The sequence below is a fragment of the Dunckerocampus dactyliophorus genome, chromosome 6, assembly GCF_027744805.1.
Source record: "Dunckerocampus dactyliophorus isolate RoL2022-P2 chromosome 6, RoL_Ddac_1.1, whole genome shotgun sequence".
Taxonomy (NCBI): domain Eukaryota; kingdom Metazoa; phylum Chordata; class Actinopteri; order Syngnathiformes; family Syngnathidae; genus Dunckerocampus; species Dunckerocampus dactyliophorus.
In genome coordinates this window covers 30,900,763-30,924,598 of record NC_072824.1, presented here as the reverse complement: position 1 = coordinate 30,924,598, position 23,836 = coordinate 30,900,763, and the positions used below count along the sequence as shown (strand labels likewise).

Below are 23,836 nucleotides of genomic sequence, written 5' to 3'. Positions count from 1 at the left end.
ATGACGCAACTGCACACTAAAAGATATCCCTTTTAGAGCAGTTTTAAGCCATAAAACCAGCCACAAGGTGGCAGATGTGCATTTCATAAGAGCTCAGCATGGATCTTTTGCATGTTAAAACACTCTCGACAGCAATGAGGAAGTGGAAGAGCTTGGAGGAGTGCAGCGTGCAGAAGGTTATGCATTGTAGGGAAATTTTAACGCATGCACAGTTTAGTTCCAAATGTCAAAAAAATTTAAATAGTTCATGGTGTTATACTGTATGTGGAAATAAATTGTCATTTAGATGTAAAATAACCCTTTTTTGTATTGTTTATGTTGGTATAGTTTTTCAGATATTTGAGCTGTCACAAAAGCAAAATATTTGTGTACAAGTTAAAGTTATGCTTGAAATGTATATTTTTTTTCCAAAAAAAGCTGGTTTTCTCCCTTTTCTTGTTGGGAACTGATATTTTCCTGAAACTTACCTATGTCTTACTTCTGATTACTAAAGAACGGAAAAAGGTAGAAACAAACGTTTTTTTCTGCTGAAAGATGAGAGTCTAATCTTTCTTTTGGTGGGTTCCATGTTTATATAGCCAAAGAACAAAATATTTTGTGTGCATTGAAAGATCAGTCAAAATCGTCTAAAATGGCCGGTGCTGAAGAAGGGGTTGTCTTTTGAAAACTGGCTGGCATTGAATGCGTTCATCTTCATTAAATTACTACTGATTACACTCAAGCCTTATTTGGAGCGGGTCAAATACCTGTCAGCGTGTCAGAGTGTGTCTAAATCCTCGACTGTGAAGACTCCTAATCCTAATAAATGCTTCTATTACGACAAGCATTTGCCTGTCATGGTGTAAAGGCTCCAGCGCTTAAATGCTGGAAGTGAATTTGTTGTCATTACTTGGAAAACCTTTGTCAGAAATGTGCATGCAAACAGATAAGAGTTATCTGGAAACTTGACACCACTCCACCCCACCAGGCAAGGCCTCCATCTACAAGAAGTGTCAAGCTGGTTAACAAATGTATGAAGTGTGCTTCTAAAGTGGACTATTCTAAACTAAAGCAGGGCCAGGGGCGGGAGCTGAAATGATAGACACAAAAGAAGTGTCAAGTGTTTTCAGGTGACACTCCACTGAAGCAATACAAGACAGGATGGAAGCGACCACTGGGGTACATTTTTGTGAAGTGTATTTTTTTTTTAAATTGAGACCGACTTTAATTGTGGTCACCAGGCACTCAGGCGTAATTTCCGAAGTATTTATTTTAAATGATTGCTTCTGGTGAGTACCAATTATTTCCTTTCCTTAAAATCCTCATCATAGTGACTAATGTTTATTAATTTTGGCCTATATTTACTGGGAAGCTTCTTCTATGCCAGCTGCATGCCATCTAACGCATTTAAGACCACATGTCATCCATTCAAGTATAACAGGGATGCACTTATTTTTTTAAAATCTGAAAGTACGGTAGGCCTTTCTCTCCGCAGAAAACACGTCTCGTTCACCATAAATGGGTAATAATTTATAAATACGTGCTAATACAAGTACAATGTACAGCATATATCATTGGTTAAAAAACACCCCACCGTTTTTACATGTTTATATCTTCAGGCTTCAATGAAGTCCTTTTTCTCATTTATCGTGGTTAATTCGTTCCAAACCCGACTGTGATATGTGAAAAGTAAGATTCCTTATTTCAAAATGTAATATTTTGGCAGTTACAGCATAGAAAACCTGCTTACGACCTTCTAAATACGTTTTTAACATTATTAGAGCCCTCTAGACACGAAATAACATCCCTATAGTCAACTTTTCATTCCTATGACCCAATATATTGACATAATAATAGTAAATAAGACATAAAATAAACTCACACATGTTTGGGTTTCTGGAAAGTAGTACCTGCGATGGCTGTTGTCTCATCAATATAACATAATGTAACATTACTGACACCTAGTGACCAGGCTAGATTACAACATATCAACATTTCTGACTGCCTTACATTTGTATTTTAGTTCATGCAGCCAATTTTATGTTTGAAAATGCTTACTGCATGGTTTAATGGTGATTGTTTAATTTATTTTGAACATGCATCCAGTTTACATTGAAATGCTTCTTGTTAAAATTCACGATTCCACATGTCCGAAAGGGAGTGGGAAGAAGGAAATCTTATTTAATCCTACCGCTTCTCCATGTACCATACATTATAATACATTTGTTCACTTCCTGTATTCAACATGCACTAGTCAGTATTTACATTCTTCCTATTGTAGGCCAAAAGTGTTTAAAATGTTCTTAAATATGCATATTTATTGACTAAGAATAAGCAGTATTCAATCATCAACCATGAAACAGCATGATTTATTGATATAGTTTTTGAAAAAAATGTAAGAGTGATTGGAAGCAAAGTGGCAAGGGATTACTGTATAACACAACAACATATGCATATGAAAATAAGGGACATTTTCCATAAAATAAGGGAAAGATGTAAAGTGATTGTTGTGACTAAAGTATGGATATTGTCACCCGCAGATTTATTATTTATTTTTTTTGCTGAAAGTTCAAATACGGCATATCTAGGGAAAATTATTTCAAATAGGAGGGCAACTGGAAAGACGGGTGAGAAAAGGGAGTTTCCCAGGGCAAATGAGGGGGTTGACAGGTAAGAACAGGTGCATCACACCAGACTCACCCAACAAATGTGTTCTGGCACAATGACGCACACAGCCAATACATTGTTGCCAACTCCTCAGTAAGAAAAGTACCGATCCACTGTGGTAGAAGAAGATGAATGCTAATTTGTATATTATTTGCATATGATGTTGTAACAGATGCTGTAGGAAAAAAACATAACCTCGTAGGAGAGACAAAAAAGTGAGTAAAAACACCTTAATTATGTTTAGAACTACAAATAAACTTGATTCTTGGTTGCATAGCGCTCCACTAAGCTTTCACTGTGCAGCGGCAGCTGACTCTGCACTGACTCCTTGTGACTGCTCTTTACTGACAAAGTCAGCAAGTTGGTCAACACTACACGTACTGCATGTAGTACAGGTTCATGAAAAAAATGTGTGGAGTTTTCCTGGATGTGAATATGTAATACCCTTTTGGGATTGAGTAAGCAGTATAATTTGTTGTCGCAATGATTTCAACATCGGTGGTAAACTCGTGAGTGAGAAAGAAACGGATCTAGTCAATGACTGTGAGACACATTACACTTTTAAGTATGGTCATGGTTTAATTTTATTTTGAACTTGCATACAGGTTACATTGGAATACACCACAGGTTACAATTCACAGTTCAACATGTCCAAAAATGAGCAGGAAGAAGCAAAGCTTATTTAATCCTACCCACTTTCTGTTTCGCATCAATTGCTAGTACATTTGTTTGTGCACTTCCTGCATTCAACATGTATGATTTAACAATTTTGAAATAAAACCCAATTTAAAATACCACAAGGAAAGCTGTATCACAATGTGTTACAATAGGAGTGAAGGGTTGTGATGTGTTCGTGATTAATGATGGAAAGGTTACTAGTCGACAGAAACATAGTTTGTTGTTGATTGAGTACAGGCAATGTAATGCTTCAAGTAGTCCCAAGAAATGAGAAATGAGTAGTCAGTGCAAGCGTGGTTACACATGGCGTTGTATGTCCACAGTGGTTCAGGTGTCTTCTTCCTTGTACTTCATAAACATAAACTGCTTGTGCTGTTTCTTGAAATGGCTCATTTTAGTGGATTGTTTGAGTTCTTCACTCAATCCGTTCCATAATTTGATTCCACACACTGATATGCTCAAGGTTTTAGCATTGTTCGTGCGTATACAGTAAGTGTTTTCAGTTTAATTTTCCCCTAAGGTCATATTTCTCCTCTCTTGTTGAGAAGAATTGCATTCTGTTTATAGTGAGCAGGTTATTGTTTGCTTTATGCACAATTTTAGCTGTTTGAAGGTTTCACTATGTCAGCAAATTGTAATAATTGTGAAAAGGGTTTATGCGTTCTGTACAAGTGTGACTAAATATCTTATCAGGTCATGAAATCAAGATTGTTTACTGAGTACAAGGGTTCAGTTTTGAAGCACATCAGATTGGCTAAACAGCGCGTCCTAAGGATGAGCACACAGGCAAGCTGGAATTGAGGAAGCACTGGTACATCCGCTACGGAAGTCCTTTGAGGCATCGCCTGTGAGATATTAAAAACTGCCATTACTTGCTACGTTCTAAGCAAAGCAGTATTTCACAAATGAAATAGTGTTTGGTTCATTTTCTTAATTTGGGGTATTTTAATTTCAATTAGTTTAAAGATATTAACCCAAGATGATTAACCCTTTCACCAGGAATATACTTGATTTGATGACTTGATCCCCTGCTGAATTATTTATAAATGCGTGTTAATACGGGTAAAATGTACAGCATACAAGTTTAAAAAAGCCGACAAATTTGACATGTTTATGACTTTATGTTTCACTGATAAAAGTTTAGAGAAGTTTTTAGTTCCGTGCTGTGACAGGTTACAGCGTGAGTCCAATTCCATCTGTTCATGGATCAACTTACATTCAATGCGTTTAATGCGTGTGTGAGGCATATTTAGCCATGTAGGTGTTTTCATGGCTGTGTCAGTTACATGCATTTTTCTGCCATTCGCTGGAGGTCCCGAAATAGAAACCTCACGAAAAGCAGAAATCTACTGTAATTAAATAATAACAATAATAATATGTGATGCAGTTGATGTAAATACTGAAATTCAATGTGACTGGATGATTTCTCTATATGACGAATGACTTTGCTTCCAGAGATCCTGGCCATCTAGTTCGGACCGACACTTCACAACAACAAAAAAACACCAGCAGCAAGCACTTGAAAAATTGCTATGAAGGAAAAATCCTTGGAGGCAACAACAACGCACACTGGAAGAAAAGCTGAACTGTCAAGTGTCGGCGTACGTGAGTTTGAGCCTGAGGACCAAGTGCACGTACAACGCATCTTTTATGAGGGGCTGATGGAGATGATATCCGACACGGCCTTCAGAGGCCTGAGATGTCATCCTGAGAGTCTCCTGCTCTATTCAGCTATGGCAGGTACTGTACGCATACACTTTCTACACCCTACAGTATGTATAACCCATCTATGAAAGTCTTCATCGGCCCAGTAAGAGTGTTTGCAAGTACTGTATAAGACATTGTTTTCCTTTGGATAACATTTGCAGTAACAGCGATTGTTGGAATTATTCAGTTAGATTCATCTATCACTCACCACACTATCCATGTTTAAGCCCGAAATATGCCACACACGCTTATTAAACACTTTTCAAGCATGAAATGTACAGGTACTCACCACTAATAAATCATGATCAGTGGAAGATCCATGAACAGATGGAATCGCTGTCACGATGCAGTCAATCAGAGCACACAATTATGGTGCGTTCGAGGGCCGCCAAACAAAGTGCAAATTCTCAACGCTTGGCCAAAAATGTTATACTGGGCTTAATCATGGACTTTGTAACAGTGGTACACATAAACGGTACGTGTGACCAGTATTATCACATATTTATAAATTACTACGGTACCCGCTTATGGTGAATGAGATGTGTTTTCTGGAGGTAGTGAAGGGGGGGCGGGACAGAGGATTTTATGAGAAAAAATAAACAAACAAATGTTTTTTTAATTCATTAATTCATTTTTGACCAAAAAGCCACATATTTGTGGCGAGATGAATGCTGAATCGTGAAAATGCGATTTTAGTTGAGGCTAGACCTTCACAAAGGCCAAACTATGAACAAAAGTGTTTTAAAAATTAGCTGCTTGTTTGTGAATTTGTTAGGCTACTTCCTGGTTAGTGGATGATGACAAAGAGAAGTCCAAATAAAAAAGTTCTAGGATATTAGCATGGTATTTTTGGAGTAATCCTGCGTCTGTCCTATTATTCAATGCTTTACACAGTTACAATTAAAACTGTTATAAAAAAAGATATCAGGTATTTCAAGAGCGTAGTTGGGAAAACATTCATGTGTGTATTATTTACACTGAAAGATATGTGCTTATCTTTGCATGGTCAGTTGTAGGCTTTGTGGTCACGGCGTGTTGGTGGGTGATAGGACTCCTCCCTGCAGTCGTGCTGTGTGGCCGTTACTTCTGCAGCAGGCGTGTGATTCATGCTTATCTGAAGCAAGCCATGAACAAGGACATGGGACACATTGAAGAATTTTACATGAAATCACCAGGTAAGTACTGTTTGAAACCAAATAAAATATTTGGCACTGTTGGATCTTAAGGAGGTTCTAAGTAGAGCTTCAAAATGCAAAAAAAAAAGAAATATGAGTGAGACGTAAGCAATTTATTGCCAACATGCATTCAAGTGAAAGGGGGACCTTAGGGCCCTGCGGGATCTCACTCGGTTACAGTTTCAGATGGTGACCGTGTGTCCCTGATTCCCCGAGGTCATTAACCAGCTCCTCCCATATCATTCTGGGCTGATCCCTCACCTTTCTCAGTAGGTAAAATCTTGCATGGATCTCCGGAGCGGGGGCAATCAACCGTAATGTTGCATTTGTTCCATTTCCAGATGATCCTTTTTTGCATGTTTGTCACACTAAAAAATTCCAGATCATCAAACTAATTTATTATATTAGTCAATGACAACACAACTCTGCACAAAATGCAGTTTTTAAATGAAACTTTTTATTATTAAGGGAGGAAAAAAATCCAAACCCACATGGCCCGTGTGAAAGAGTGACTGGCACCCTGTTAAGACATAACTGAGATTAATTGAGATCTATCAGCGTGGAAAAGCTTATAAAGCCATTAAGGTTAGTGTTCATGACTCCACCATAAGAAAGACACTGGGCAAAAACGGCCTGCATGGCAGAGTTCCAAGACCAAAACCACTGCTGAACAAAAAGAACATTTGGGCTTTTCTCAATTTTGCCAGAAGACATCTTGATGATCCCCAAGACCTTTGGGAAAATACTCTGTGGTCTGACCAGACAAAAGTTGAACTTTTTGGAAGATGTGCGTCCCATTACATCTGGCGTAAAAGTAATGCCGCATTTCAGAAAAAGAACATCATAACAACAGTAAAATATGGTGGTGGTAGTGTGATGGTCTGGGGCTGTTTTGCTGCTTCAGGACCTGGAAGACTTGCTGTGATAAATGAAACCATGAATTCTGCTGTCTACCAAAAAAATCCTGAAGAAGAATGTCCGGCCATCTTTTGGCGACCTCAAGCTGAAACCTACCAACAATGATCCAAAACACACCAGCAAGTCCACCTCTGAATGCCTAAAGCAAAACAAAACAAAGACTTTGGAGTGGCCTCGTCAAAGTCCTGACCTGAATCCTATTGAGATGCTGTGGCATGACCTTAAAAAGGCGCTTCATGCTGAAAAACCCTCCAGTGTGAATGACAACAATTCTGCAAAGATGAGTGGGCCAAAATTCCTCAACAGCGCTGTAAAAGACTCATTGCAAGTAACGCTTGACTGCAGTTGTTGCTGCATTTTTTTGATGATCTGAAACGTTAATGTCACCTTGTTTTCCTGTGTCATTTTATGTCCTTCATTCATTAACTGTCTTGTGTTGTTGACCTCCACCTCAGACTCCCGCCTGTGGGTTGCTGTTCTGGAAGACCAGGTCGTGGGTGTTGTAGCAGCAGTTGGCCAGCAGGATGCAAGAAGTTCTGTCGAACTGAAGCGCATGTCAGTTGACCGCAGGTTTCGGAGGTGTGGAGTGGGTATGGCCCTTGGTTGGAAAGTTCTGGAGTTTGCCCTCACTCAGGGATACTCCTCTGTTGTGCTGGGAACCACAGCCTACTCACCCACCGCCCACCAGCTCTACCGGCGTTTAGGATTTCAATGTACTGGCGTCACAAATGGGTATATCACCCCCGGTGCAACGTCGTCTCTTCTCGAGAGAATATTTTACAGGGTCTGTCACCATCACTATAGCCTGGAAGTGAAAAATGTGCCCATACATGGCCACTCACAGACTTCTGTAGGAGTGCAGATGACAACATAGTCATCGTTTTGGAAATTCACTGGATTGGCAACATCATGTGACTGGACGAATAATCGCAGTCTGAACAGTGTTTGCACTGTGGTGGATGATGGGGATTCATATCAGTCTTTCTGTCAAAATACAGTGTTGCTTCAGTCCATTGGGTGATGCAAATGGGCTCCAGACTTTTTCAACCATCTTTATCCAATTCCAGTGAATCCTGGGTTTACCTACACCCCAGTTTCCACAGGATTCGTGTTTTGACAAAAATTATTGCCAACCATACGTGACAAACCCAGGCCCAGGGGCTGAATTGGCCAGCGCTGCAATTTCATCCGGCCGGCAGAACTGTTTGGAAAATAGCATTGAGTTGGCTCGCCTTGCGGACCTTATCAAACAAAGCGATCTGCATAATAGCGATTTCTCCGATATAAACTACTCTTCTGCCATTTTAATTTGTAATTAAAGTGGAAAATTGTATATAGCACAAAAATCACACCTATTCTTAATAAGGGTGCCAAATTCATACCAAAAGTCAAAACAATTTAACTGTACACAACTAAAAACGGCAGCACTTTAACTACTACAGCCTGTCTGTACAAAATAACACCTTAAAGAGACCTAAGAAAGTCAAAAGTGATCATTTTAACCACAGCAAAGCATGCTGGGAAATGCGTATTCTGCCCATTCCACAGCTGCAAACTCTTCCGGGTTACACATCTCATGGATTGTGATGTTTTTGTGTTGATATAAAATACTGTAGCTTTTGCCTGGACAGAATGACGAAGAGGTGGTCAATCAACAGTCACTTTAAAACTGAACGCTCGCGAGAGGCAAAAAGAGGTGATGACCACCCTTAAAGTGGCAGAAGTGCATTTGAAAAAAGCTCGGCGTGGATCTTTTCCATGAATTAACGGGCTCAACAGCAAGGAGGAAGTGAGAGAGTATGGAGGAGTGTAGCGAGCAGAAGTTTACGCATTGTAGGGAAATTGTAATGCATGCACGCGCGCGCACGCATGCGTGCACACACACAGTTTAGTTCCAAATGTGGAAATTGTAAATAGTTATAATTGTAAATACATTGTTATTTTGATGTAAAACAACCATTTTTGTTTGTGTTGGGGTGCACTTGGGCTGCAAAAAAAGTGTGTCAAAGTGAAAGTTGTGCTTGAAACGTTTCAAGCAAAAAGCTGATTTTCTCCCTTTTCTTGTTGGCAACTGATATTTTCCTTCTAATGCTGATTACTAAAGAACGGAAAAAGGTAGAAACAAACTTTTTTTCTGATGAAAGACGAGAGTCTAATCTTTCTTTTAGTAGGGCCCATGTTTCAGTACATAGCCATAGAACACAATATTCTGTGTGCCTTGAAAAATCAGTCAAAATCGTCCAAAAAGGCCGGTGCTAAAAGGATTGAATTTTGAAAAATGGCTGGGAGTGAATGAGTTAATGGCCCAATAAAAAAACAATGAACACCTGGGGCCTCATCTATTAAAATGTGTGTGGAATTCTGACTAAAAGTCTGCGTATGCCAGAAACACGAAATGTGTTTAAGGATAAAAATATTCAGACCTATAAAAAGTGGCGTACGCACACATTCACGCAAATTGTGGTTTATAGTTTCCACCTTGAGTAAAAGTGTGCGTACGCAACCCCGCCTCAAGTTACGCCCTTTTCACGCCTCCACTTCACCATCGAGCGTCAATGCAAAGTGACTCATGAATGTGCCGTCCATATTTAGACCCTGGATTGCATTGTTACTATGGCTGCTGCCATTCGGAATCACGGCTGGTGGGAAGACAACGAGGATGAAGAAGAGGACTCTCACGGAAATGGAAGTGGAAATACGGGAAAAAGTGTCATATTCGGAGGACACAGCAGTGGCATGACGAATAAAACAGAGATTGCTGGGAATGGAGCAAGCGAACCGTGGCAAAACTAAAAAGAATATATTTTTAGTGAGCATTTTTCTACATTTTTTTATCTAACTGATGCCACATTTTAGATGAATATCAGCTAGAGTCAAAACGGCGATGGAGTTAAGTTGAAAATGAATTGCTTTAATTCCAGACAGATATTTTCAAAATATTTGATGGTATGATGACATTAACACTAACAAATTATAAGGTATATTTGAATTATTTTAAAAGGAACTGATTTTGTGTATTAGATCAAAGCACAAGACAAAAACTAATAATACTAAGTTTACGCACACGGCCCTGACACTATCCACACAAATAAAGGCTGTGGTAAGACAGATAAATGTTGTATTGATGACATACTTGACACATGCAAGCAAGAACTGTCTTATTTTATGGTCCACTTCCCAAAGAAAGTCAAGCAACTGAGCGCTGAGGACATATTTGCTGTGAGAATGCATGATAATATTCCCGTGATGATAAAATAAAATAGTGAAATATTCAGGCACGGTGTTGTGTTTTTCATGTATCTTTTAGTTCGGATACGACACTCGTGCGTCATTGTGCTTATGATACACCTGCACCACCTGAACCATGTTGTAGTCAATCTGTATTCTTTACACTGTACTCTTTACTTGCGTATCTTGCTTGCTGCTGTAACAAGTACATTTCCCCGCTGTGGGATAAATAAAGTACAAATACAAAATACAAATACATAAATACAAAATACGTTGGCAGTGCTACCATAGCTGTCAGTCCAGTTGCAGTCACCGTATGTTGACCAGCACATACACTGTAGGACATTACATTTGATTTCCAAATGATATCTGCCAGCCTCATGTAAAATAGCAGCTCTTTCCACAAATGTTTTTAAGTCAATAACCGTGTGATGTTTTTACGCAATGATGCATAAACCTTTATTGGCTTCCACTGCATCTTTATTTCTAATATGTGATTTCACCTCACCTCTTAATATGTGTGTCGCCTTTTTGCCATGTCTCCAAAAAGTGTGCACGCCAGCTACATTCTCACATCAGGTTGTGTTTTTTTAGATCACATACTTTGTGTGAAAAACAGCGTACGCAAATTTTCGGCCCTTTTTTGTGCGTATGCAAGATGTATAGACCCCATGACGTTTTCATCACTTTCTAAAAAAAAAGAAAGGGCGTGAACACAGGACATGTCATGGGAAATGAAGATGTTTAGTCACCCTAATAAATGTATTTAACCAGCATATTTGAGATTGTTTGTGTAATAAATAAATGTGGGAAGAAGTTAAACAACTGACTAAGATTTTTTTTTCATCGAAAGACGGTATAAAAACTGCTCATTCAGCATCTTTGTGGTTTGTGAAATCGCTTCTTCCTGATATTGTTTCATGTTGTGAAACAGTGACCTGCAGTTTGCATAGACTTCTTCTCCAAAGTCTACTGGTTCATTTCTCACGATCTCAATGGAGTGTGACTCGAATTCAAACTTCTAACCAGGAACTATTTCACAAATTCCTCTCATTTCATCGACTAACCATCAGTTGAGAAACCTACTTTGGAGGATTTATAAAACCATCTCCACAAGGAGTGGTAAGTTTTCTTTCCTTATGTCCGCCATTCAAATGGAATTGCCTAAAATCACATTTTAATGCAAATATTCAACCTGCCCAAGCTGCTCTTATACCTGGATCAGCTATTTGCTTCAAAAACAAAGAGGAAGCAGAAGCAAAAATGACTGTTAAGTACCAAACCTCTGCAGTGACAACGATGGAAATAGAGGATGAGACTGGTGGCTTCAAGCATCTTTTAATGGATGGCACCAAGCTTCGACATTCAGGTAACAGAACACTTCCTGGCATTAAATACATTCTGATTATGTTGACAGAAAACACTAAAATGACAAATGAGGACTAATATTTTCACATTAAATGTGATTTGCTCTTTTTCTACCACTGAAGCGGCGTTTACACTTACGCATTTTGCCTCCGCATTGTCCCGTGCGTGGGATTACTGCTTACAGTAGGTCTAATGCCAACAGATTGGACCGAGTTATACACATGTATTGTGCAAAACTAAGCCAGGACCAACATCAAATAAAAAGCACAAAATGAATACAGACCCACCATCCACCAGTAAGAGCCTGGAGTTTGTTTTTCTGAGAGAAGGTGTGTGTGATAACAGGCAGTGTGCATAAGCACAAACAACAGTCTGGACCTGTTCCCTTACACGAAGGCGAAGGGAAACTACCCTCTCATTCATCGTGTTGGACTGCAACGTATGGGGGCAGGCAACAAGAATTGTCACCCCTACACCAGAATGGACAAAATCCAACCCCTCTCGAGAGGACTGGTTCCAGAGCCCTTGCTGTGCGTCAAGTTGAGCCCGACTAAATCTAGCCGGAACTCCTCCACCTCGCGCATCAGCTAAGGCTAGAGCTAGCTTCTGCAGCTGAGGATTAGACCACCAAGTACCCTACTTTCGGCTGCCACCCAACTCACTCTACCCGAACCCTTTGGCCTCTCCTATGAGTGGTGAGCTCATTGGAGTGGGGACGCATGTGGCCTCTTTGGGCTGTGCCTGGTCAGGCCACATGGGTGCAGGCCTGGCCACCAGATGCTCACCATCACACCCCGCCTCTAGGTAATGGGAAAAATGTTAAAGAATATATTAAATTACAGTAAGCTTGGGACATTTTTGAAAAGTCCTTATTGATAGCCAACGTGTCCTGGATCAGCTGAACATTTTCACTAGAGAGATCTTTTTTTCAAACCGATATTGTTACTTTCTGCTTCAAGACTGACATGATACCAATAACCAATAACTTTTTTATATTTAGTTTTTAAGTTCAGATTTAACTGTAATTTGGACCAACTGTACCTGTTGTTGCCGAATCAAATATCATGACATTACTACGACCACATCACTACTATCAGGAGAACCAGAGTATAGAGCGGAGGGAGCTACCTGCTGTGGCCCAGCAAAGTGCACTGTATTCAGACACGTGCACCGAACAGCCGGGGTGCCGCTACGGAGGTCAGGAGAACCAGAGTATAGAGTGGGAGGAGCCACGTGGCCTGGCCCAGCAAGGCACACTGTATTCAAGCACACACTCTCAGCAGCCGGTGTGAAGCCACGGAGCTCTATGGCAAACCATTTGCCGTGGCACTGGCATTTCAGGTGGCTAATAAGGTTAGGCTAGATGTTTTTTTCCTCCTCATCGCTGAGCATTTGGTACAACTAGCACTCCAAATGTCTTTGGCGGAAAGTGAAAGTGAAATTGTCAGTTATCAGAGCTATTTTTATGTAAATCGTATTTATTGGTATGACGTCATAATTCCCCCATTTTGGCCCAATAATTATCGTGCACTGATTAAACGGGGGTTTTCAGAAGAAACTGTTCCACACCTTATTCCGTTGTGCGTATGCAGATCAGTTTATATAAGTGATGCAGCTGAAAACGCATAATTTCCTCATAAATAAATATCAAGCAGAGCATCAAGCATATGGCTCTAAATCATTAAACAATCCATTGTCTGCAACATGAATGAAATAAGTTTGACTCCTCCTTACTGGTGTTGTGCGATACCACAGATTTTGTTTTCAATATGATACAACATCCATCCATTTTCTATACCGCTTCTTCCTCATTAGGGCTGCATGCTGGAGCCTATCCCAGCTGACTTTGGGCGACAGGCGGGGTACACCCTGGACTGGTCCCCAGCCAATCGCAGGGCACATATAGACAAACAACCATTCACACTCACATTCATACCTATGGGCAATTTAGAGTGGCAAATTAACCTCACCTGCATGTTTTTGGAATGTGGGAGGAAGCCGGAGTACCCGGAGAAAACCCACGCGCACACGGGGAGAACATACAAACTTCACTTCACCAGGGGAGAATCGAACCCAGGTCTTCCCGATCTCCAAGCTGTTACTGTGTTGGCCAACGTGCTAACCACTAGATGATACCGCATGATACAACATATGTTGTGCAAATTAACCTAATGTGTCTGGTCAATTTAAAAAAACTGTGTGTTTCATATCATAGCATAGAGAATACAAGACATTTAATTCATTTACCGTTAATTCGCCATTTAATAAATTTAACGTTTCAGACAAACATTACCTCAACTCGCTGTAGTATCAAAAGTATCGACATCTTAATTTGAGAATTGGTTATAGAGCATGAAGAGCTGGTATCGGAAGTATCGATATTTCAGTATCGATCCGCACATCATCATAAAATGGTTGTGAAGCAGCTGTTCTAACCACTCTTCCACTGTGTTCCTTCTTTCAATGCAATATTCATGCAATTTCATGCAATATTAAATCTAATTTCATATTTTTCATTCAGTTTATGCATTGAAAAACAGTCCTTTCAGGGCTGCTACACTCGTCCTGGGGTTGCTGTGTGTTGTCCTGGCGACTGGGCTCATCGCTCAATCAGTCCATTGTGAGTAGTTCTTTTGTTATCCTTGTAAAAAGTAGGGTTGGGCATCGTTTGAATTTGGACAATTCCGGTGCAGATTCTTTCAGATTTTGGTTCCTAACGATTCTCGATTCCGGTTCTTTTTGGAGGCAGGGTCATAAAAGTTTGCATGGTTTAAATGAGGGTGCTAACCAGAGTTCCTTTTGGATGAAATGTCTGAACTTCTCCATGAATTGTTGAATGATATGAACTTTATTTTAATCAACTTTACTATGAATTTCTGATGTCTGCTATTTACAACATATGTACTCGAACTATCGAACCATTCAACTTGAACAAAAATGTTCTGAAGTTTCTTTCTACAGGAGTACACTTTCACAAAAGATATTTCCTTTTGAAAAGTAGGATACTCAGTTTGCTGCCTCAATGTTGGTGTGAACTATTTTTTATGACACCCTTATTTTGTAAAAGGTAAACAGGACATAGCCAAAACCACTCTTATTTTGAAGGCCGGAAGTGTGTCGTGTGAGTTGACAGGGTCTCTTGACTGTTGCTAACAGAGACTTACTGTGCAAATAAATATACTTGCCTAGCCGTAGCCCCATCCTGTATTTACATCAGACCTGCACATCAGCTAGCATCCTGAAACCCTGGGTTACATTGGCATGAGACAAAAACTCATTTACTGTTTGACTTCTCTGATTCCGACTGCTTAGAGGAAGTACGATGTACGCATCAAAGCTACACCATGAATGTGTTAACATTAATCATGTAGGACGTGCTCCCCTTTTTGCATGCTATCATTGTGTTGCAAATACTGCTCTGAGCTGACTGCTCTTTTTTATGAAGTTAAGCCAAACTTTTTAGCCGCTTCTTGTTCACTGGTGTTCACCGGCTTCTTCTTCGTTGTTGTTCGCAACTATTTCCTCCGGTCGACGAGTATGCAATCTTGGAATTTAAATACAGTGCTCCCTCGTTTATCTCGGAGGATAGGTTCCCAAAACAGCCCGCAATAAGTGAAATCTGCAAAGTAGCCGACGTAATTTTTTTTACAATTATTATATATGTTTTAAGGCTGCCCTCCCACCATACAGTTTATACACGTCTCAGACAGGCATTAACATGTTCTCACATTTCTCTCTTGTTTAAACACTCTCAAAATTCAAACCTTTGTTTCATTTTTAATGATCAACCGGCGAAGTTGGACACACGAAATTATTAAGTGACTCCAGTGTATTTCACTCCTCTGACCGTGCCTCCTTGTCCTAGCGCCGCTTGGCTATCCTTGTTAAAACATACTGTTGCTGTAACCGTGTCCTCCTCCTCCTCCTCCTCCTCCAACCGAAGGTTCATTTATCCAGAATGGCGCTCTACAGCCAAGTAATGTCTACCTTCGTTCAGCATTTCCACAAGTCCAACTTTTTGTGTGATGGTTAGCATCTTCCTCTGCCTTTTGGGTGCAGAACGTTTCGTCGACATTGTGGATTTTGTCAGGAGACAACGTGCTAACATACTGTACAGAGTTCAGAGGCTCTGCAAGCTGTTTGCTAGCGATCAAATAACAGGAAACACGGCTGTTTGGCACAAAGGAGATTGATTGACAAAGGTCTATAGCCAATTAGGACGCAGAACACAGTGCGCGTTCGTACGCTATAAAAAAAAAAACACACAAAAATTTAACACAAAAAAACAGCAAAACAGCGAGTCCGCGAAAGATGAACAGCGATGGAGCGAGGGAACACTGTAAAATTATTTGAACGATCCCGGGCGAATCGGAATGTTTGTCCCGGTTCCCATCGATGTTCCAGACTCAATGCCTAACCCTAGGAAAAAGTTGACCAAAGTTGTACAATGGATGGTTCATGTATTTCCTTTCTCCTGTGGCAGACTGGGGAGTAAATAAAGACACTCAGAATAAGTTAGAAGCCACGAGAATGGAGAAAGACAACTTACAAGAGAACCTGAAGAGTGTTCGGAATGAGAAGAGGAATCTTGTCACCAGCCAGGAGCAGTTGCAACAAAATTTCAACTATGTATCTAAAATGAAAACTCAAATGCAAACCAACAACAATCTACTTACGGCTGAAACCAAGCAACTGAAAGAGAGTCAAAGCCAGTTGCAAGCCAGTAACGCTGCTTTAAACAAAGAGCTTAAGCAGCTGAAGGCCAACAAGGAGCAGTTGCAGACTAATAATGATGCCTTGTCTACTGGCAGAGACTTACTACAGCAAAAGTACGATTCATTGGTCAAGAGCAAAACCACCTTGCAAACTAACTATGACACTGCGACGAAAGAGAGGGACCACTTGCAGAACAAATTCAATAACGCCACACGGTCCAAGGAGAAGCTGCAAGTGAGTTACAACAGCCTGATAAAGGATGTGGAACACCTACAGGAGCGATATATGACCTCCTCCAACGAGAAAGACCACCTTGCCAGCAGTCACCAAAATCTGACGTTGGAAAAAGCAAATTTGCAGGCCACATACACGACGCTCAGCAAAGCCACAGATGAATTGCTGGCCTCCTACAATTCCACCGTTGAAGAGAAACAAGAACTTGAAAAGACTCTGAAAAATGTGACTGAGGAGCGAGACCTGCAGAGAATGATCATCACCAATCTGACTGCTGAGGTGGAACAGCTGAGGGCCTCCATCACCATACTGAACGCAACTAAAGGTAAGACAGGAAAACACATTTGAAGCTTTTTTTGTATGAAGGAAATAGAAAAGTAGAAAAAGTATGACAAGAGCAGGAAGCGTGAAAGAAACCAAGCAGTGCAGGCGTGTGTCTGTGTAGACGAGGGGTCTCAAACTCAATTTCACTGGGGGCCACTGGAGGTAGAGTCTGGGTGAAGCTGGGCAGCATCAAGTATTGGGAGAAGGGCTGGGAATCTCAGGGTACCTCACGATACGATACAATTCACAACATGGCTCACAATAACGCTAAAGGGCCACCCCTCCCCCGGTCCTTGTGATAACACCACTGTTAGTTCAGTGTTGGTGTTTACTTGCCCCTGTAAGTATGTACGTAACACTGAGCTTGCCCGGATGTTGCGGGCTGCAGTTGCACTACTCTTTGATGTCCAGTCGCAGGCCGCAAGATACAATTTGGTGGGCCGCAAGTGGCCCGCGGGCCGCGAGTTTGAAACCCCTGGTGTAGACTGTCAGTCATCCAGGTCATGGTAATGGCGGGTCATAGTAACACTAAGGTTGAATCGGAACAATTTCTTGTTTGTTGACGACTTTACACCAGTTCTAACATTGTAAGTGTTGAGTTTCCCCATTTATGTCCCTGGTGGGTGTGTCCTCTAGTCGTGGTCATAATCGGGTTGTTGTTCTTGTGGCAGCGTGGCTGGTAAATATACCATCCTGCATAACAAAAGGTTGTTCACCTGCCTGGTGAAAAAACAAGTCGTTAGTGGTGAAACGTCTAAGTTTGTTTATCCTGAGAAGAGATCAGGCAGACACACTTTCCTGTATTTTCAATCTTTTAGCGATAAAACTGGAAGATGTCAGAAAGCAAGAAGTAGTAAGTCCTGAACTAGGAAGTGCCTACCAGGTTGTACTACTCTTGAGTCTCGCCCACGCAGAGGTGTTACTCTATCCTCAGTGGATCAGTGTGTCAGACTGTGTGCTTGCATTTAACTGGCTCAAGCTCGTGTCAGTCAAGGGTGTGTGGGTGCGCTCTACGTGTGCAGGCAGCGGCAAGCTTGATAAGGTTGCCAGGCAACCTGTCTCTGCAAAACAGTGCAACTGTTGTTTAAGTCTACAGTACTTCTATTGTATAATTCTAGTAACTCTAATAACTCTAACAGCGGCCACTCTTCCCATTGAATAAGAACTCTGTGTCAAACTAGAACATACAAAGGCCCTCCCTAAACAGTGGAGGAGGTTTGTGCCCTCACCTATCTGCTTACAACAATGTCCTAACATCTCTCCCCCAAAGATTGTCTCCTTCAACCAGAAGAGCGGCCACTAACGAGTAAAGATTTTTATAAATATACTACATCGGGGGTGTCCAAACTAGCCACTTTGATTTTTTTGTAAAGCAACATATGTAGATATGCTAAGAAGTTATATATATTTCAAGAAAAAAAACTGCATCTCAGTTTTGTGATGTAAGTGAACAAAATTATTTGTTAAGAACTTCAGTCCATTTTTGCTGTTGTATGTTTTTTTGTTTCATTTTCCAAAATATTTCAACTTTCTTCTTAAACAATCTTCGTAAATGTTCTTCTTGTAATATTATGACTTTATTCCCACAATATTCTACTTTTTTTCCAAAATGACAACTTTAGTTATGTTTGTTTCTCATAGTACGACAACTTTTTTTATTATTGTTTTTTTTTTTATATTCCAACTCTATGCTACTAAAATGATATTATTTTTCCTCATGTTAAGTTTACTCTCGTAAAATTGCGACTTTTTTCTCGTTAGAAAACGACTTTATTCTCATAAAAATACAGCTGTTCTGCTGGGTTTTTTGCCCCCAACTATTTCAACTGTAGAAGTGTTCTTTGTTGTAAAAATGCTTGCATGAATTAACTAAGAGTTTTCCGTTACAGCTAAGATTTGTCCCAGTAACTGGAAGAAGTTCGAGACAAGCTGCTATTATTCTTCATCGTTATCCAAGAAGACATGGTACCTGAGTAGGAGCTACTGTCAAGGAAACGGAGCTGACCTGGTCATCATAAACAGCCAAGAGGAAATGGTGGGTTGATCCTACTTTGGATTAAAGTAGGTTGGAGGTAAACCTAGGTCACAACCTGACATACAGATTTCTTGGACATGCAATTTTTGAAGTTCCCCAAATTGCTGCATTATGTTTTTGCTCATAGTTGTGATGACCATGAAGGAGTCACGCATGGAGGACGTACAAAATATCTGAACATGCGTTGGCAGCGCTAATTACATTTGTGGGGTGCACGTGTGGCACATGACACACATACGGAGTCCGCAAGTGCGATGTACAAAAAAAAATTGACATTTTGCCGAAACCTGTCACCAGCAAAACGTACCAAAGACACACGTTGGCCATACGGACGACGCACAAAGTCATATGAAATGCGACTTGCAACCTGAAAAAAACGTAAGCGGCCGTAAAGTTTGCAAAGAACCTCTGCAGCCAGTCTACGGCTTGAATATCAGCACGTCTCATGCGTGCCCCACATGCATTTGTTGCATTTTTTTCACATAGACCCGCCGTGGGCAGCCCGGATGGCCAGTTGTGACCTAGGCCGTAAGTGACGAAAAGACAGAGCCCTGGCGCACCCCTGCAGTGACTGTAGCGGTGTGGCATTTGAAAGATTTATGTTGTACACAAACGCAAACAATCTGCCTTTGATCTTTTGTTCTACAGTAACTACTGCTGTAAAGTTCCTCACTATTACGTAAACCAACATAACCGATTTCTGTTCTTTACTAGGAATTTGTTAATGGCTTGTTTTCAAATAACAAGGAGGTCTGGATCGGACTGACTGATCAGGGTGTGGAGGGCCAGTGGAAGTGGGTGGATGGGACCTCTCTGACCACAGCGTAAGTGACAGAACAGTTCATTTCCTATTTGGCGTTATTAGCATCAATCACCCAAGGTTACGCTACAATATATGCTTTATTGACCATGTTTACTTTGCAATGCAGGTATTGGGCAGATAGCCAGCCCAACAGTTACAATGGAGACCAAGACTGTGTGGAGTTTTGGCACCGCTCATCTGGAAAGGCTGAATGGAATGATGAAAAATGTAGTTCACAGAGATACTGGGTGTGTGAGATGTAGCTTTGTAAGCTGTTGAAGGAATGTTATTTTCACGCTAACATATAATACACTCAATAAAATAAATACATTGATTTTTTTCCATCATATTTCTGCATGCTAACTATTATATCGGACACAGAGGATACATTTTCTGGCCTGCTTATTTTAATAATCGTTAAGCCAGAGCCAACATTGTCAAGCTAATAGTCTCACACAATGCCGCCCACGGTAACAACAGGATTTTAAGAGGTATTTACGAGTGGAAAACACAAGTTTCAGAAGACAACAACCCAGGATGGGACGCGATGCCATGGGAACCAAACCAAAAGGGAAGCTAAGGACTATAGCTGCTGGGAAGAGGGTGAGGAAATAAGACGTTTTGAAAGGAGCCAGAATGCCACTCGATGTCTCCCTTCCAAGATGGCCGCTTGAGAGTGTATATTTTTGCTTCAATGAATCAGACTGTAAAATAAATTGACCACAACTATTATTAGAAAATGTTGACTCTTTTTGAAATAGTGTCTGTGATAGTAATTGAGCTTCAAGACACGTTGGAGGACAACCTGGATTGAAATCTGGCATACAGTCGTCCTTTGTTTATGGCGGCTAATTGGTTCCAGGCCCGAGCGCGATAAGTGAATTTCTGCGAACTAGGTAAGCAAGTAAGGTAGTCACAGCATAGAAAACCTGTTTATAACCTTCTAAAAATGTTTTTCAACATGATTAGAGCCCTGTAGACATGAAGTATCACCCCTGTAGTCACCTTTATACTTGTGTTACCTAATATATTAGACATGGGAAGTGATAAGATAGAATAACTCACATTATGCACTGCTGCTAGCTTTGTTTACACCACATTGCGAAACTCTTAAGCACACGCTACGGGATTTCTCAAGGGACACAAGAGACGGCTGCCACTTGAAGCATAGCAAGCTATCGAGCTAACTACGCTAATTTATTTATTTTAAACGTAAGAAAGGGTTTGAAAATGAGTGGGATAGAAGGACAACGAAGGAAACCAAAATGTACCACTTCCATATGGAATAGGAGGAGAACTTTTATCACTATGTCATGTCGAACTCTGCATCCACGGCTGACTCCAAGCAGTGTAAAGGTAATGTAATGTAAGGTAATTTCTCATCAGTGTAACATTACTGATGCCTAGTTACCAGAATACTACAGATGACTTGTATTTCACTATTTTTTGACTAGGCCATAGTCTACCAGGAAACAGCGATCACTTAGGAATTAAATTAATAAATAATAATAATTTAAAAAATGAGATAGATTTACTGTAGTAAAAAAAAAATCTCGGAAAACAGGCTGTTTTTCTGCATAAAATCTCATTCACCGTACGTCTGTAATCATTTATAAATGCATAATAATAAAGCTAAAATGTGAAAAACACAGACTTTATACATGTTCATGTCTTTATGGCTCACTGATAACGTTCTTTCATTGAGATTTCACACATCCTTGAATGCACCGTAATTGCTGTGAAATGCAAAAGGGAAACGTATAACTTTTTACACTGTGACTCCATCTGATCATGGATCATCTTACATTATCATTCACTGGTAGGGGCGTCACGAGACGATACATGGGTGGACGAGAACAAGACAAGACAGAATTTTAACATTACTTTTAAGAAAAGTACAATGAAAAAAATCAAAAAAATATATGACAGTATATCTATATAAAAATATATATATTTTTTAAATTATATTTTTGTTTCGAACATGTAGATAAAACATTTAGAGTGTAGTTCACAACTACAGCAAACCATCCAAAAAGTAATACAAATATATATATATTTCACATGTTCGAAAGGGAGTGGGAAGAAGTTAAAACTTATTTAATCCCCCTCCTAAATTATTTAACTTAAATATCAGTTCAATAGCAGTGTTCACTTTTACATATCAAAACAACAACAATATAACAATTTTCCCAGCCAACTGTCCTCACCTGGATCTAAATATCTACCTGTGCAGAAGGTAACCAGTTCACGGCCCAAAGTAAACACCTCAGCCACATCCCGGCACACATGCAACAATGCGTGTGCACACATCCACGAACAACAGCCTCTCGCACCGCAACCACAATCAGCAGAACCCACCCCGCAATCCACAGCATAGACAAAATGAGCCTTCTGAGTCTGTTGGGATGGAGAGACCCCACCCGCCCAGGTCCATGTCTCGCCTACCCTAAATCTCTTCTTTGGCTTGAGTAGCAATAGCAATGACAACAGTAACAACAGCAACAACAGCATGCTAATTATTAATTGTGTGGCTTTTCCTCAACTGAGCAGTTTCAAAGTCACAGATTAATTAACTGGATTTATAAAATGTAGCAATCGGGAGTAGGTGAAGTAGGCGGTTCATTCTCATTGAAACAATTTCATTGATTCGGTTCTAGTTCAGTTCATTTCAGATAGTACAGTCTAATCTACTACGTTACACTCTTCTGCATGCCAGCGGCCCCGCCTCCACCCATTGAGACAAAGAGACTGTATGACTGACAAAAGGGCTCACTCCATTCATGCCGTTGTTCTAAGGAACAAACCTGCCAAGGCGCTGAGACCAATGCACAGAGTGAACTCTTTGGAGGCGGGAGATGAGGAAAACAGACACGCATGCACATGGCAATTTATTGAGGCCGGCCAAATTATCAATATTCATTCATTGTGTGATTAATTAATTGATTGATTATCATCCCAGGCCTATCGCACACGGGGCATTTTTTTTCTGAACAAGAATTCTTGTCACGTTTTAATCTTGCGAGCTCTTGTGACACCACTATTCATGAGGGGTTAGTGGCTACACATTTTATACTTGAAATGTGTTTCATAAGTGTGTGGGGCATAATTAGGGCTTAAACCTGGATTGTGTCGAGAGTGAAGAACATCAGAGTATATTTTTATTGATCTGATCTTTGCCACAAAAATATTTGTGCACGTGGCGTCATGGATCTGTATCTGTCTGTCATCCCGCCCACTGTAACAGGTAGGCAGCGAGCGCCGAGTTTGGTGCCACTGCTGTGCGGGGGCAGCTACACTGACACTGACACCATGTTCCTCTGAAAGATCAACTAAAGAATCCCTTTTGTAACTATATTTACACACCATGTGCCTGAACCATAATTAGCAATAGAAAGCAACTCTTCATTGGGTACACTTAAACAATCTAATGACAGCCATTAGACATAAAGGAAATAAAATCAATTTTGACATATCCAAGACTCTAATCACCACCCCCATTCCCCTACTATTCTACTGTGTGCAGAAATCCCTCGTTTATCGCGGTTGATAGGGTACAGACCCAACCGTGATAAATGAGTTTCTGTGAAGTAGGATTCCTGACTTATAAATGGAATATTTACACAGAAAACATGTTAACCACCTTCTAACCTAGAGCCCTCTAGACATGAAATAACACTCCTATATTAATCTTTACACTTCTATTACCCAATATAGTAGACATAGAAAATAAGACATATAAGACTACATAGATAAGATATAATATTAGGGCTGTCAAATGATTTCAAATTTTAATCAAATTAATCACCGTTTTAATTAATTAATTAATTAAGAACCCCTTCAGTATAGACCGCCGCTTGCGCTGCACTTATAAAACCTTTCAAGTAAAATACATCTACTCACCAGAGATGCCACTTCCTCCTCCTCAGTCAGCCATTGTGGGTGTAACATAGCTTGTTGAACAGTTTTGCTCTAATCAGCCAATCAGAAAAGGGGGCCTGCAAGCTG

At 40.4% G+C, this 23,836-nt stretch overlaps 2 protein-coding genes across 2 annotated transcripts; both read left to right on the top strand.

Annotated features, from left to right (window-relative positions):
- The first annotated feature begins 1,045 nt into the window (after positions 1 to 1,045).
- On the top strand, positions 1,046 to 11,180 carry LOC129183115 (N-acetylaspartate synthetase-like). The gene is made up of 4 exons (XM_054780002.1): positions 1,046 to 1,268; positions 4,780 to 5,064; positions 6,042 to 6,206; positions 7,580 to 11,180. Exons 2-4 carry the CDS (start codon positions 4,857 to 4,859, stop codon positions 7,996 to 7,998), a joined length of 792 nt encoding a protein of 263 aa, XP_054635977.1. The 5' UTR covers positions 1,046 to 1,268; positions 4,780 to 4,856; the 3' UTR covers positions 7,999 to 11,180.
- Positions 11,181 to 11,281: 101 nt separating this feature from the next.
- LOC129183113 (CD209 antigen-like) lies at positions 11,282 to 20,696 on the top strand. The gene is made up of 7 exons (XM_054780000.1): positions 11,282 to 11,474; positions 11,557 to 11,721; positions 14,242 to 14,340; positions 16,204 to 16,995; positions 18,884 to 19,029; positions 19,744 to 19,853; positions 19,959 to 20,696. Exons 2-7 carry the CDS (start codon positions 11,616 to 11,618, stop codon positions 20,092 to 20,094), a joined length of 1,389 nt encoding a protein of 462 aa, XP_054635975.1. The 5' UTR covers positions 11,282 to 11,474; positions 11,557 to 11,615; the 3' UTR covers positions 20,095 to 20,696.
- Positions 20,697 to 23,836: the final 3,140 nt, after the last annotated feature.